General features: G+C 41.1%; 1 protein-coding gene across 6 annotated transcripts in view; it reads right to left on the bottom strand.

Moving 5' to 3' along the window:
* Window positions 1-14,153, bottom strand: part of ESCO1 (establishment of sister chromatid cohesion N-acetyltransferase 1) — a 70,138-nt gene that overhangs the window by 25,213 nt on the left and 30,772 nt on the right. For all 6 annotated transcript variants that reach the window (XM_033933917.1, XM_033933919.1, XM_033933920.1 and 3 more), the window contains 3 exons: window positions 11,609-11,675; window positions 11,169-11,286; window positions 2,372-2,503 (listed from right to left, as the gene is read on the bottom strand). In XM_033933917.1, coding sequence (XP_033789808.1) covers window positions 2,372-2,503; window positions 11,169-11,286; window positions 11,609-11,675 — 317 coding nt within the window. The remainder of the gene's footprint in view (window positions 1-2,371; window positions 2,504-11,168; window positions 11,287-11,608; window positions 11,676-14,153) is intronic.

The raw sequence follows: 14,153 nt of genomic DNA, 5'->3' as shown, positions 1-14,153 counted from the left end.
AGTATCAGTTACAAAGGTTAGGACTGTAAATCAAATGTAGATGTTATTTAAAAATACCATTGTGGAAGCCCAGACCAGATGTATTCCATGTATTAACAAAGGTGGAAAGAAGAGGAAACGTGAGCCAGCATGGTTAAAAGGTGAAATGAAATAAATTATTAGAGGAAAAAAAAAACATCCTTTAAAAAATGGAAAAAAAGGATCCAAATGAAGAAAATAAAAACAGACATAAGCACTGGCAAGTTAGATGCAAAGCATTGAATAAAGAAAGGTAAGAACGAATAAGAAGAGAAACTTCCCAAAGAGGCAAAAACTCATAGCAACAATTTTTTTAGGTACATCAGAAGCAGAAAACCTGGGAAGGAATCTGTGGGACTACTGAATGATCAAGGAGCAAAAAGGGGAGCTCAGGGAGGATATGGCCATAGTAGAGAGATTGAATGAATTCTATGCTTTGATCTTTATGGAAGAAGATGTAAAAGATCTACCTGAAACGGAAATGGTTTTTGAGGGTGATGATGCAGAGGAACTGAAAGAAATCTCCATGAATCTGAAAGATGTACTAAGCTAAATCAACAAGTTAAAAAGTGATAAATCACCTAGACCGGATGGTATACATCCCAGGGTACTAAAAGAACTCAAACATGAAATTGCTGACCTGCTGTTAGTGATCTGTAACCTGTCGCCAAAATCATCTGTAGTACCTCCCCCACGACCCGAAAGTGATTTCAAAATGGAGCCAGGCCAGCACGTGGAAGGGAGGGCATAAGCGCGACATGGGGTGGGGCGGAGAGGTGCCGGTGTCCCCACCAAGATGGCATCTGGGGTGGTCCACCCCCCACCCTTTACTACACCATTGCCTCAAGCCCACTGTGGACAGAACCTAGGGCGAGCCTTGCTCTCAAGGGATCGGTCCCAGAGCTCCTGAACTGTCCAAGTGGGTGCACTACGCAGCAGTCTTCCCCTTGGAAGCAAACCCTCGACCTTAGAGTCTGCACTGTCCTGCAGCCAGAGATAGCCCAAGATTGGGTTCCTTTACAGCACCGAAAAAGCCTCACAAATATTAAGCAAAAACCCAATGTAATTGAAAAATAAACATGAACAGAAAAGACAGGCTCCTACCATCTCGCTTGTAGAGAGACAACTGGGGAATTGAAGGACAGTCCAGAGGGATGGGAGGCTGAACAAAAGAATGCTAATGAGACTCTACAAGAATTCTCATGAGAGGGGTTGACTACCTGAAAGTTCAGGAATAAAGGGTCTGTTGCACTAGAACTGTAATTGGTATAGGTGGAATAGAAATACCATATAATGTAATGCAATATAATGGCATCCAAGATTTTTCCAGTCCTGTATGGACCAATCAGATCCCATTTGCCAATGGATTGTTTCCAAGGTTTCAGGCAATATCTTAAAAAAACAAACATCTTATTTCTAACAAGTTAAAAATATGTCGCCCAGTATTCAATGTCACTTATCCAAGTAGGCATGGCTCCTACCCAAACTCAGATTTTCTGCAGCTTTATCTGGATAAAGCTGCTGAATATCCTCTCTGACCGTCTTGCACTACCCAGGCTGCACTAAAGAGGTCCAAAGACAAAGCCAAGGTAGAGCTGGAAGTTATCTAGTTGTTTGGATAATTTCTGGCAGCCACTTTATTCCCTGGATATTCAACACTGATATCCAGATTCAAGGTTGCAATTTGAAGTTTGAACCACAATGTTAATTGGGGGTTAGGGAAGAAATAAAGATTTAACTAACAATAGAGGCTCATTTTCATAAGAATACCCTTACTGTGTCAAACCAAAGGTCCATCAAGCCCAGTAGCCCGTTCTCACAGTTGCCAATGCAGGTCACTAGTACCTGGTCAAAACCCAAAGAGTAGCAGTGGCTTCCCCCATGTCTTTCTCAATAACAGACTATTGGCCTTTTCCTCTAGGAAATTGTCCAAACCTTTCTTAAAACCAGCTATGCTATCTGCTCTTACCACAACCTCTGGTACTTTGTGTGTCTGTTTCTAAGTGATTTGAAAACGAGCCCCATAGGGTACGATATATTTTCCAGAGATTTTAGAAATGAATAGCATGTAGCACCCATTTGAAAGGGGAAAGGAGTTTCAAATACTTATAAAACCTAGTTATAAGAAAAGTATGTTGTTTCTGTGAAAAAAAAGGTAAAGAGGCTCTTGAGGCTCTAAAGTGCTTTGGCTTTTTGCTGGCTTGTCCCCTTGTATTTAACATTTTGTGAACAGTAACTCAGTTGATTATAGGTTATTAGGTATGTCCCATAATTTTTATTTTCTCAAAATCATAGTAGATCAGGCACTGTTGTTTCCCAGAGAATCATTTGCTGTTTCTAATGCCCGCCTTACCACATATTTAACAGCACTAATGAACTGATTGTGGAAAAACAGGTGCTGAGTCTCATCTTCAGGATTCGAGGCAGTGTAAAGCATTCCACATACTGTGCAGGAAATGGCCCCAAATCGTTTCTGTTCTACATCCTGTAAAAGAAGCATTTGCTATTAATCAACAGGAAAAGAATACACAAAAGGTTATTTTTGTATAATGTTGACAGTGTAGACAACCCTGTATAAAATTAGTTCACACCAGTCAATACAGAGATACAACTGGTCAAAAATAAACATACGTATAGAAATAAATCTTAATGCATTCCTAAAGGATACCCAGCTGAATATACCGACGTCAATGTTAGTTCCAATGTAGGCAAATATGTAAGTACTCACTTCCAAAGGAAACATCATGAACTCATCTTAGATTCATTCCTGTTCCCTCCTTTTTAAAATTGAAAGGGAAAGAACTTAAGATTTCTCTTTTGCTGGTCTTACTCTTCACAGAAACAGAAACACGATGGCAGATAAAAGCTGAATGGCCCATCCAATCTGCTCCTCCATAGCACCTACTATCTCCTCTTCTCCTTAAGAGATCCCACCATACCTGTCCCATGCTATCTTGAATTCAGATACAGCCTTTGTCTCCACCACCTCCACTGGGAGACTATTCCACGCATCTACCACCCTTTCTGTAAAAAAGTATTTTCTTACATTACTCCTGAGCCTGTCACCTCTTAACTTCGTCCTATGCCCTCTCCTTCCGGAGTTTTCCTTCATTTGAAGACGACTCACCTTCTGTACATTAACACCATGGAGATATTTAAATGTCTCTATCATTACTTCCATTCTTATGCAGAGGGACCACATTCGCCCTTCTCCACTCCTCCGGGACCACACCAGACTCTAAGGAAGCATTGAAAAGAAGAGACAACGGAGTCGCCAGAACCTCTCTAAGTTCCTTGAGTACCCACTGATGTATCCCATCAGGCCCCATTGTTTTGTCTCTTTTTAATTGAGCTAGCTCCTCACAAACACAGTCTTCTGAGAATCTTTCCCGATCTACTACACATCCATTCCCATTTGTTTTCTGTGGTCCTAACCCTGGTTAGATGCACATCTCCCTTGAGAAGCATACAGTGATATGGGGACTAAAACTATGCCAGGGTACACCTGGTGGGGCCTCCGTGTGTGCGGATCACTGGACTTGATGGACCCAGGGTCTGATCCGGAGATGGCAATTCTTATGTTCTTAGGTCTTTCATCCATAAGCACTTGTCCCCTTCACCCTTGAGCCTCACTCACTATATCTGCTATCTTTTCTTCCATTTGCATTTTTGCTTTTCCCCATATTTTTGTCTGTCTTCCTCTTTCTGCGACGTCTTGTAATTTATGAATGCTAACTTTTTTTCTCTCACCTGTTCAGCTACTACATTTGAGAACCAAAGCAGCCTTCTTTTCCTTTTACCTTTATGTACTTTCCTAACATAAAGGTTTGTCGCCTTTAGAATAGCTCCTTTAAGTTTTACCCACTGCTTTTCTACTCCGTTCCGCTGTTCCCATCCAACTAACTCCTCCTTGAGGTATTCCCTCATCTTGAAAAAGTTAGTTCTTTTGAAGTCTAGAACCTTCAAAAGTCCTCTCATCCTGCATTTTTTTAAAATATTTATTTTTAAGAGTTTTATAACATTTCCATTTATACACAGGAAACAGGACAGGCAATTTAAAGCAGAACTATATTAATATTCTTATATCTTGGGAGAGAAATATTGCCTTGTTTAAAGAAAATCAGAAGTAACCTAGTATGATCTTTCCAGTTATTAGTTATTAGAAGTAAAGGAAACCCAGACATAATCTTGTTTACTTTCATGTCATCAGTAATCTTTTTCATTTGAAATTAGCTTAGATCTTTATCTCATGACTTATGATAAATTCATCTAACTGCAATGAATTCCAACAAAATTATTCCTTCTCTTGAAAAGTAATGAGACCTTTGCAGGAATACTTAAGGAAAAGGTAGCTCCCAGAGCTAACACTCCAGGCTTTATAGCCAAAAATGCTTTACATTTTAACTAAGGGCTCCTTTTACAAAGGAGCGCTAGCATTTTTAGCGCATGCATAAGATTAAATTACCGCGTGCTTAAAAGGAGGCGGTAGCGACTAGCGCACCTTTGTAAAAGGAGCCCTAAGTAGATCTGGAAACATCCGGGAAGATATTTATTTTTCCACCGCAGATATTAACTTTTTTTTTTTAATAGGTTTTCATTACCAACTATCTATCTTTTTCATGGGCAAATGTAACTAGTAAAGTGGATCTGGTTATATCATCCTAGGAGTCTCCACTTCTCTAGCTATCAATTGATCCAATTTTTGCTGTGTATCAACTATCTTCTTTCTAATTGATAAATAATAAGAGTTACTCAGTTGAATCTCATCAGAATTTACCAGTCCCAATACTTCCTTTAAATACTTTTTAAACAGTATTCCTGGAGATATTAAGTAAGGAGAGGGAGATGTAGGTTCTTAGATCTGCAAGCATTTTCCATCATTTCCAATTTAAAATGCATAGATTAAAAATCTTTAATTGCTGAGACAGAAGCAGCTCTAAGATTGGAAACCTGTGTCTCTACAATTGAGACATATTTATCAAGTAACATTAACCCCCCTCTTCTATTAAACTGTGCTAGCAGTTTGTAATGTAGAGGGCCGCGCTGAATGGCCTGCGCTCCCCTAAGTTTGAATCCATATTTTCATATTTTTCCCATACTGCTTAGAGAGGTAGCTGTCTGAAATATCACTGTTCTAAGCAAACCCTCCATAGATATATTTATTTTCCAAATATCTTGTAAAGATATCCTTGGTTGGCTCTATATTAGGTGATTCATTACTAGCCTCAACAATATATACTCTTTCAGGAATTTTCAAAATTGCAATTATCTGAGGTTGAATAAGAAGACTAGAAAGATCACCTACCAGAGATTGGGAAATCTCTTGGGGGTTCCCTTACTGCTGGAGAATTTATAGGAGGTGGTGGAATTCTAGTTGGAGGACTTAATGAAACTTCTGGTGAAATAAGCTCCTGAGATCTATGCACATCTCCTTAGGGCAGGGGTGTCAAACTCAATCACATTAAGGGGCCAAAATCCAAAACACAGGCTAAGTCGTAGGCCAGACCCTACCCACCCAATCTCCGCCTCCATAATAGTACTAATTGTAACACCATTTTTTCCATTAATTTTTTCATATATACACACACAATATATTCTTATTAATAACACATAATGGTTAACCACAAAATTAAACTACACAAAACACACTGTATGCTTCTCAACATTCATTCCTACCAAAACACAGATAACCCCTATGCAAATATGGGACCAAAAACTAAAAATAGTACTAATATATACAAACAAAACCCTAAGATTCAAGACTCTGCATGCAGTACAACCCCAGAGAAAAAGAAAGAAATGCATTTCTTCTTGAACAGTACAAAATACAGACAGCAGATGTAAATTCTCAAAATTGATACAATTCAATCACTAAATTCAAAATAAAATCATTCCTTCTACCTTTGTTGTTTCCTTCCCTCCATGCTGTGCCTCAATAAACACAAAATACTGGTGTTGCATGGATCAAATATCGCTCGTGTAGGAGTAATAGTCCTAATCATCCTAACTACTTCCTCTTCTGAAACTGGCATAAAAGAATTCCAAAATCTACCATCCAGATATCTCACAACTACCTGTCCCATATCCAATCCAACATACTCTTCTCTCTCGTTTTTTAACTTACTCTCCAAATAGGATGCATATTCATTAGCATTTGGTTCATGTCCATCACTAGTAACCTTTTTTCCTGTTGTTAAATACTTTACACTCTAAAACTACCCTGTATCCGAAATTAGGCTAACATCAACATACTGCACTGCTTTCTCTTACTGTGATACTTCTTTGTGGAATATGTTTGCCTCAGGAATTCAAAAATATCAAGTCGCTTGCTATTCTGGAACCTTATGTTGGAGGGTAGGTTCCACATGAGAGATTAAAGGCTCCTTTTACAAAGGTGCGCTAGCATTTTTAGTGCGTGCTAGCTGAAAAATTACCGCTTGCTTAAAAGGAGGCGGTAGCGGCTAGCTAAAATGCCACGCGCACTAGACGCTACCACCTCCTTTTAAGCAGGTGGTAATTTTTCGGCTAGCGCATGCTAATCTTGTGCATGTGCTAAAAACGCTAGCACACCTTTGTAAAAGGAGCACTAAGATTATTTGTATTATGTTCTATGTAGATTTTAGTGTATGTATGTATATATATATATATATATATATATATATATATATTGTGGTATTCATCCTATGCCTGCTAGGTCTGTCCCCAGAGCAGTGCACAGCTCAAGAGTAGACACTCCACACAGCTCAATTTAAACCTCAAACTGAACATTTTGATGACTTTCCTTCTTTGGTCCCTAGAGAGAGCGGGAGAACAGATTTGCAGGTTTCCCAACCCCCCCCCCCCCTCCAAAAAAGCTCTAGTTTAGTTCCCAGAAATCACCTGCAGGTTAGAGGCAGAAACAGCAGGAAAACCTTTTCACCTGAGGGTTTGGGCAGAGAGCTGAACAGTTAGAGAGGCAGAAGAGAAAGGAGCAGCAACAGGAAAGGCAGAGAGACTCAGTGTTGAGAGCTCTGAATGGCAGTGAACAGCTGGAAGGTATGGAGCTGACTAAGGCTGGTTTGGAGTCACCCAACTTCATGCCTCAAGATTTCTAGGACATGGAGCGGAAGCCCTATGCTGAGCCCCGGAATGGAGTCCTGCCAATGGAGGTTTGCTGGACTGGAGGCAAGTAATTCAGATTGCCTAAATGCTTAATTTGAACACTGCTTAACTAAACTGACTGAATGGTTTTGGGTTTTTTTTGTGGTAACTCTGTAAAAGGTGTGGTGCTTGGAGGCACCTCTAAGAACTGTAAAAGACTTGTTTTGAGATTTTGTGTGTGGGGAGGTTCTCTTCACTCTGAGTGGGGGAAGGGCTGTTACCAGTCCCAGGAAGTGGGGTAATGCTATGCGTTTTCTGTGGTGGGATAGAGGGCCTATGATTGGCGAATTCCGACCACGCAGAGCACACTCCCTGGCCAGCACGTCAGCTGATGGGGCCTAGTGCCGTAGCACTAGCACAGGCTGAGGATATCAGCCCAAAAGACTGTTGATTTTTTTTCCAGCAGCTGTTTACCCTCTTGGCTTCAGGGCGTCAGAAGCAGATGGAGGACTTAAAGGCCATGTTGCAGAGCAACCAGGAACTCTGGCGGGCGAGCCAGTTGGAGTCCGGTCGGCAGCATGAGGAGCTCGTGCAAGTAATGGGTGACCAGGTGAGAACACTAGCACAGTACCTGCAAGGAGCACAGGGTTACCAGCAGCGGCAGGAGCTCCGGTAGGACTGAACTTTCTTACAAACATGCAATTGTGTAAGATGGGACTTAAAGATGCCCCGGACGATTTTTTACTTGCATTCGAGAGAATGGCGGTGGCTGCAGATTGGCAGAACAACAATGGGCCACGAGGCAGATACCATGCCTTGCTGGGGAAGCGTTGGCAGCCTATCAGACTCTCAGCAATTACCGAGCCATCAAAAACCATATTCTTTTACTATTTAGGCTTTACTAGGGAATACTACCGTCAGAAGTTTAGGAAAGCCCAAATCATGGATAGGAAAAGACCTAAAGCACTCCTGCACAGATTGAGGAAATTAGCCGAGCGGTGGCTACAGCCCTGTCTTGCAGATCCCCAGGCATTGTTTACCGAGCTATTGCTCGAGCAGTTTTTGGAAGCTGTGCCTAAGAACCTGAAGGCCTGGATCCGAAGGCAGGGAAGTCGCTCCCTAGCCCAAGTAGTTGAGCTGGCAGAAGCCTACATTGATTCTACTGCTTCCACAGGGCCTGAAGGGGGCATACATCGGGGTACTTTTTCATGTAGGGGACAGTTGACACAGGCAATTGTCCATAGTAAGTCCCAGCATAGCATACCCCAGCCCATGAAGAAAATTCAGGACCCAGGAACACTCAGTAGAAAGCCTATAACCTGCTTTAGGTGCGGGAAGCCTGGACATGTGCAAAGCAGGTGTAGGAGTCAAGTGAATCTTCCAGTGACCCAGCCTTCCTCTGATACTACCCAGGAGGGGTACCAGGTACCTGTTCAGGTGGAGGGACACTCTATCACAGCCTTTTTGGATAGTGGGCCCTCCCAGTCCATGGTGAAAGGACAAGTCTGGACCGCTATCCAGGCTGAGAACAAAATGGGTAGCCCGGAAGGCCCTAAGGCAGGGGTGTCCAATGTCGGTCCTCGAGGGCCACAATCCAGTCGGGTTTTCAGGATTTCCCCAATGAATATGCATTGAAAGCAGTGCATGCAAATAGATCTCATGCATATTCATTGGGGAAATCCTGAAAACCCGACTGGATTGCGGCCCTCGAGGACCGACATTGGACATCCATGCCCTAAGGTCTCCATTCGGTGCATTCATGGAGACATCCATGATTATGCAACCCACTTGACGAGGGTCCAGTATGGGTCCCGAGAGGATAGGCTATTAGTAGCAGTGGTCCCAGGAGCACCTTATGATATGATCCTGGGGTGCAATTGGGAGGGCTGGTCTGGAGCATGGAACCCAGAACAGGCTCTAGTTAGTACCCGAGCCCAGTGCCTTAAACAGGGGCCCACCGAAGAGACCCTTGGTACCACCTTCCCATTTCAGGGGGACATTTTCCAGGAAGGTAATATAAGGGGGTCACATCCATCCAAGGCGTAGCGGAAGCGTCAGAAATGACAAAGGAGGCAGGCAGGCTCTAGCTCGAACTTCTCAGCAGCAGGGAATCCCCTCTATACCCAAGCGGGTGTTACAGACCTTTCCTACATTCTAGGCTGAGCAGAAGACAGACCCCACTTTGCGGGCCGCATGGCAGCAGGTGGGGGCTGCTCACAAAGGAGCATTCAGTATGCGGGTAAGACAAGAGTTGTTGTATCGGGTTAACGCTGCCAGGGGCCAGGACAACAAGGTAGAACAGTTGGTAGTCCCTCAAGGGTTCAGGGCACTGGTCTTGCAGATGGCGCATGACCATCCTTTGGCAGGGCACAAGGGAGTAGAAGCCACAGAAGCACAGATCCTGCAAAGGTTTTTTTGGCCTGGGTTACGCCAAGAGCTAGTGCAGTTCTGTGCCTCCTGCCCTACTTGTCAGAAGTTGTCCATACAGAATCCCCCTAGACCCCCTTTGATTCCCATTCCCTGGGTGGAGGAACACATAGGTAGATGGGCCATGGACATTGTGGGACCCCCTAAAAAGAACTCCTTGAGGGTACCAGTATATACTGGTGGTTATGGATGTAGCCACCAGATTCCCGTGGGCTTTTCCATTAAGGAGAACCTCCTCCCAGAAAATCACTAGAGAGTTGGTTGGGTTGTTCTGCTCAGTGGGGTTCCCAAGGGAGGTTCTCACAGATCAGGGAAGTAACTGTTTCCCAGGAGATGGGGTCATTCTGGCAGAGGTTTGGAATCAGGCAAATAAAGACAGCTGCCTACCATCCCCAGGGGAACAGGTTAGTAGAAAGGTTCAACCAGTCGCTCAAGCTTATGCTCAAGAAGGTGGCAGGCAGGAGTTGACTGATTGGGACCTGATGATACCTTGGCTTTTATATGCTACTCGGGAGAAAATTCAAGTCTCTTTAGTTAGCCCCTGTGAAATGCTGTTTGGCTGGAAACCTAGAGGGTTACTGGATATCCTAAAGGACAAATGGGATCCTCCTCCTGAGTGCCGGATGAATATAATATCTTACCTGGTGTGGTGGTGTTCACTTCTGCTAACCTTTTTTTTTTCTTTCCTTGTGCTGCCCATAGCGGCTCACAAGAGGTTTCTCTTGCCACTGTTGCCCTAGGACCCATTGCCCTGAGGCTGTCGGTGACTATATATATAATTTTTTTTTTTTTCTTTGCACTATTTTGTTTTTTTACATAAGCGTGTACTTTGCTGACAAGTATGTTTATAGGCAGAGTATGGGAGAAGGGTGGAAAACACTTATGTGCCCAATTACAACCTGCTTATTGACAGAGAAAACAGCATACAAAAATCTTAGGGCTCCTTTTACAAAGAGAATTGCCTTCAAAGTTGGACAATGCTCGAGGACCGGAGTTGCCCACCCCTGCTCTAGACAGACAAAACAGAAACCTACACAGAAAAAAAACTAAGACATACTTCCCTGGCACAGCCAAAAAAATACTTGAGCATTAATGACCATATAAATATATGATGCAAGTGCTCCATCTTGCAGAACTGAACACCCAGACCCCAGATTCTATATACGGTGACTAAAGTTGCATATGCCACTGTGATCATATGGCTAAATTGTGCACGCAACTTAATTGTTTTACAAGTCAATCGGCACCAATAACTGGCACTAATTAGAATTTATGCACCCAAATTTCTAAGCATATTCTATAAAGTGACATGCCTAAATTCTAATGCGTGGATCTCAAAAAGGGGGTGTGGTCATGGAAGGGGCACAGGTGGCTCATGAGTGATCCTAAAGATTATGCACACTAGTTGGTGCAAATGGTTGCATCTAAATTTTAGTCATGGGGCCAGTCACTATGGGTATTTTATAAACTGCACCTAACTTTAGGCCCAGTTTACAGAAGAGCGTTAAGTGCTTTTTATCTGTGCCAATTTTTTCCCTAACATATAAAAAATTTACATCAAAATGGGTAAAAATTTATACTTGTTTTATTTTGATTAGAAAATTAACAAACAGTTGCAAAATGGATTTGAAATAGATACTTACTATGACAAGTTGCTTATCACTCTCTTTTTCAGCATCTTTTAATTTTTTTATTTCTTTCTGAATATTCAGTTCTAGAGACTGGGTCTTCTCTACTGAAGGGCTATTTGATAAAGGTATCCTTTCAATATAAACACAAGTTCCATGTCAGGAAAAGAAAGCAGGCATTGTTTTCACATTCTAGAAAAGATACTGTATGCCTGAAACTCCCATATATGATAAATGTCACGGTAAAACAGTCTGATGAAATATTCTATGTCCATTCTAAGTACACATATACCATGCTTGTTCCTTGCCCAAAAAACCCAGACTGGAACCAATAAATTCAACAGATAAAGCAAAAACATCATATGGCAACAACATAGCTCTAAGCAACTCGAAAGTTACTGTACATGTCCAGTAGTAATACCACCAGTTGTTAAGTTACTGAACTGAGGCCATACCGTTTTTCATCCGTCTCAGATGTCGGAGTAGAAAACAAGTTCCGCACTGGCAGTTTTGGATCAGAACCTAAGATTTAATTTGAAAACGCAGATCTTATTGTCTTTTTTTTTTTTGTGCAGAAATTTACATGCTTTATACTTCTTGAAGGAGACAAATTTTTTCACTTATCTATCATATTTTCATGCATACAATGTGTGTGCTATACACATTTTTACAAACCATGCACACCCCCTGTATGCTATATAAGTAGGTGCCCTATACCGGTATATTCTAATATTGGGGAAAATTTCCACAAGATAAAGATCCATGGAATAGGCTACCAAAAACCTTGAGAAATTTGACTCCTACTATTCTTTTATCATCATCTGATATCTTAGTTGTACTCCTAATGCTTATTGAGAAAAAAAATCACATTAGGTTTTGTTTGTTTTTATTTTTTAAATAATGGATATAGGTTTCTTCCCCCATGTTTTAGGGAAAAAATGTTTCCTTTGAACTCTAGCCCCATCTCTTGTATTGTGATCCGCCTTAAGCCTACGCTGGTTAAGTGGAATTGAAATGCTCAAATTTCAAATCTTTGTGTGCATTTTTCTAGCAAATTATAAAAGGAAGATTTAAGCGACCTCATTTGTACTCATGCCAATATCTGAAGTGAAAGTATGTGAACAGTTCTATTTTTAGAATAGGGGCAAAACCTGCGGGGTTAAAAAAAAGTATGCATTCTTCTTCCCCTAATGCTGCTATATTTATATTTCTCTGTCTCCCCTACACTGTACACACATACAAGGGGCTGAGCTACCATTTATTTACTCCCCTCTCCCCTATAAGCCAGTCTGCTGTTTTTTTATGTTTTCTCTCCCTTGAGTCATACAATGGCTTTGATTTTCTATCAAGTTTAATAAAAATTTGTATTTCGCCTATCAGTCTTCTAAACGATTTATAAATAATAAAATAGGGTAACATACATTAAAACATACAGGACCTACTGGAACGATAGGATTAAGGTAAAGAATTACATTATAAAATAGGAAAGATCCGGACTGAGGTTGGGGGGGAAGTTCTGTATATACTTCTCCCTCCATATTCGCGATTTCAGCATTCGCGGTTTCGATTATTCACGGTTTTTAGCTTGCTGGCTCCTTCCCCCCCCAATTATATCAGCTTGCATAGAGAAATCGCTGATTCCAAGCTTTTACAGAGAAAATTACTGTAAAATAATAGTAAATATTGAATAACGAAGGCCAGTACTGGGCAGACTTGCACAGTCTGTGTCTGTAGGTGGCCGTTTGGTGGAGGATGGGCAGGGGAGGGCTTCAATGGCTGGGAGGGACTGGAATGAGCTTTGACGGAGACTTCAGTAGTTGGAACCTAAAAACAGTACCGGGCAGAACTTTGGATTCTTGCTCAGAAATAGCTAAGGGGAACCCCTCCCCCAATGAATTTTTAGATTGAATTAGGTTGGGAAGACTAGATGGACCATTCGGGTCTTTATCTGCCGTCATCTATGTTAAATCAAGAGTGGAGCAGAAGGTTTTTCATATCATTGTAAATAAGATGAAAAAAAGAGTAAGAAAATAAAAGTGAGTGACTTGCATTGATATGTTTGCTTTACAATAATTGTGGAAAGGGAGGGTGTGGGAGGGGCTTAAAATATGTATTGTAATAATAATAGGAAAGAATTTCAAGTGATGTATATGATTTAATTGATGTAATATTGTACACTTGATGTAAGATGAAAAAATGAATAAAGAAATGGAAAAAACAGATTAAACAGATTAAAATAAAGCCCAAATGAACAATTTTAAAAATATTTTAATATTCTTTTTGCTTATATAAACATATAAGCATAAGTGAACTAAAAGCATCATCTTGGAGGTTAGTCAAAAGGCCTGAGACTGAGGTTCTTTACTGACAAAACAGTGCACTGAAAAGAAGTGCACTGTTGAACTTTCATAGCTCAAAAGATTTGCTATTGCTTATGAGATAAGTGTCTAAATCTTTATATTTTATATATGAAGTATGTCAATAGAATGTTTTGTACCAGTGAGCTACTTGAAGCCTATGTGCCCTTACCTTGTTTAAAAGCAGACTGAAAACCCACCTTTTTGATATAGCCTTCAATCCATAACTCTACTTCCCACTGCCTACCAACCTAGCCAGCAGATTAACCGTTCCCCTTAACTGTCTTGTCTGTTTAGATTGTAAGCTCTTTCGAGCAGGGACTGTCTTCTTTGTGATTCTGTACAGTGCTACATACGTCTGGTAGCGCTATGGAAATTAATAGTAGTAGTAGCATGATTAGAGTACAACATGTACCACTGATAAAATTTATTTACCGCATAGCGCCCTATAAACTATTGATTTATGAGCACATGAAGATTATTAATGAATGTATGCTTTATTAAGTAAAGCAGTAACTGTTTGATTTATTGGTGTTTTATTTTTATAGTGAATAAGCAATTCCTAGGGCAAAATTTAGTAATGAGCCACAAGCGTTCACTAAAATACTTGACTAAGCACAGGAGAAGGCAAAAGTTAAAATAC

Source organism: Geotrypetes seraphini, chromosome 2 (assembly GCF_902459505.1).
Source record: "Geotrypetes seraphini chromosome 2, aGeoSer1.1, whole genome shotgun sequence".
Taxonomy (NCBI): domain Eukaryota; kingdom Metazoa; phylum Chordata; class Amphibia; order Gymnophiona; family Dermophiidae; genus Geotrypetes; species Geotrypetes seraphini.
The sequence above is the reverse complement of the archived record's forward strand: the minus strand, read 5'-3'. Positions and strand labels throughout refer to the sequence as shown.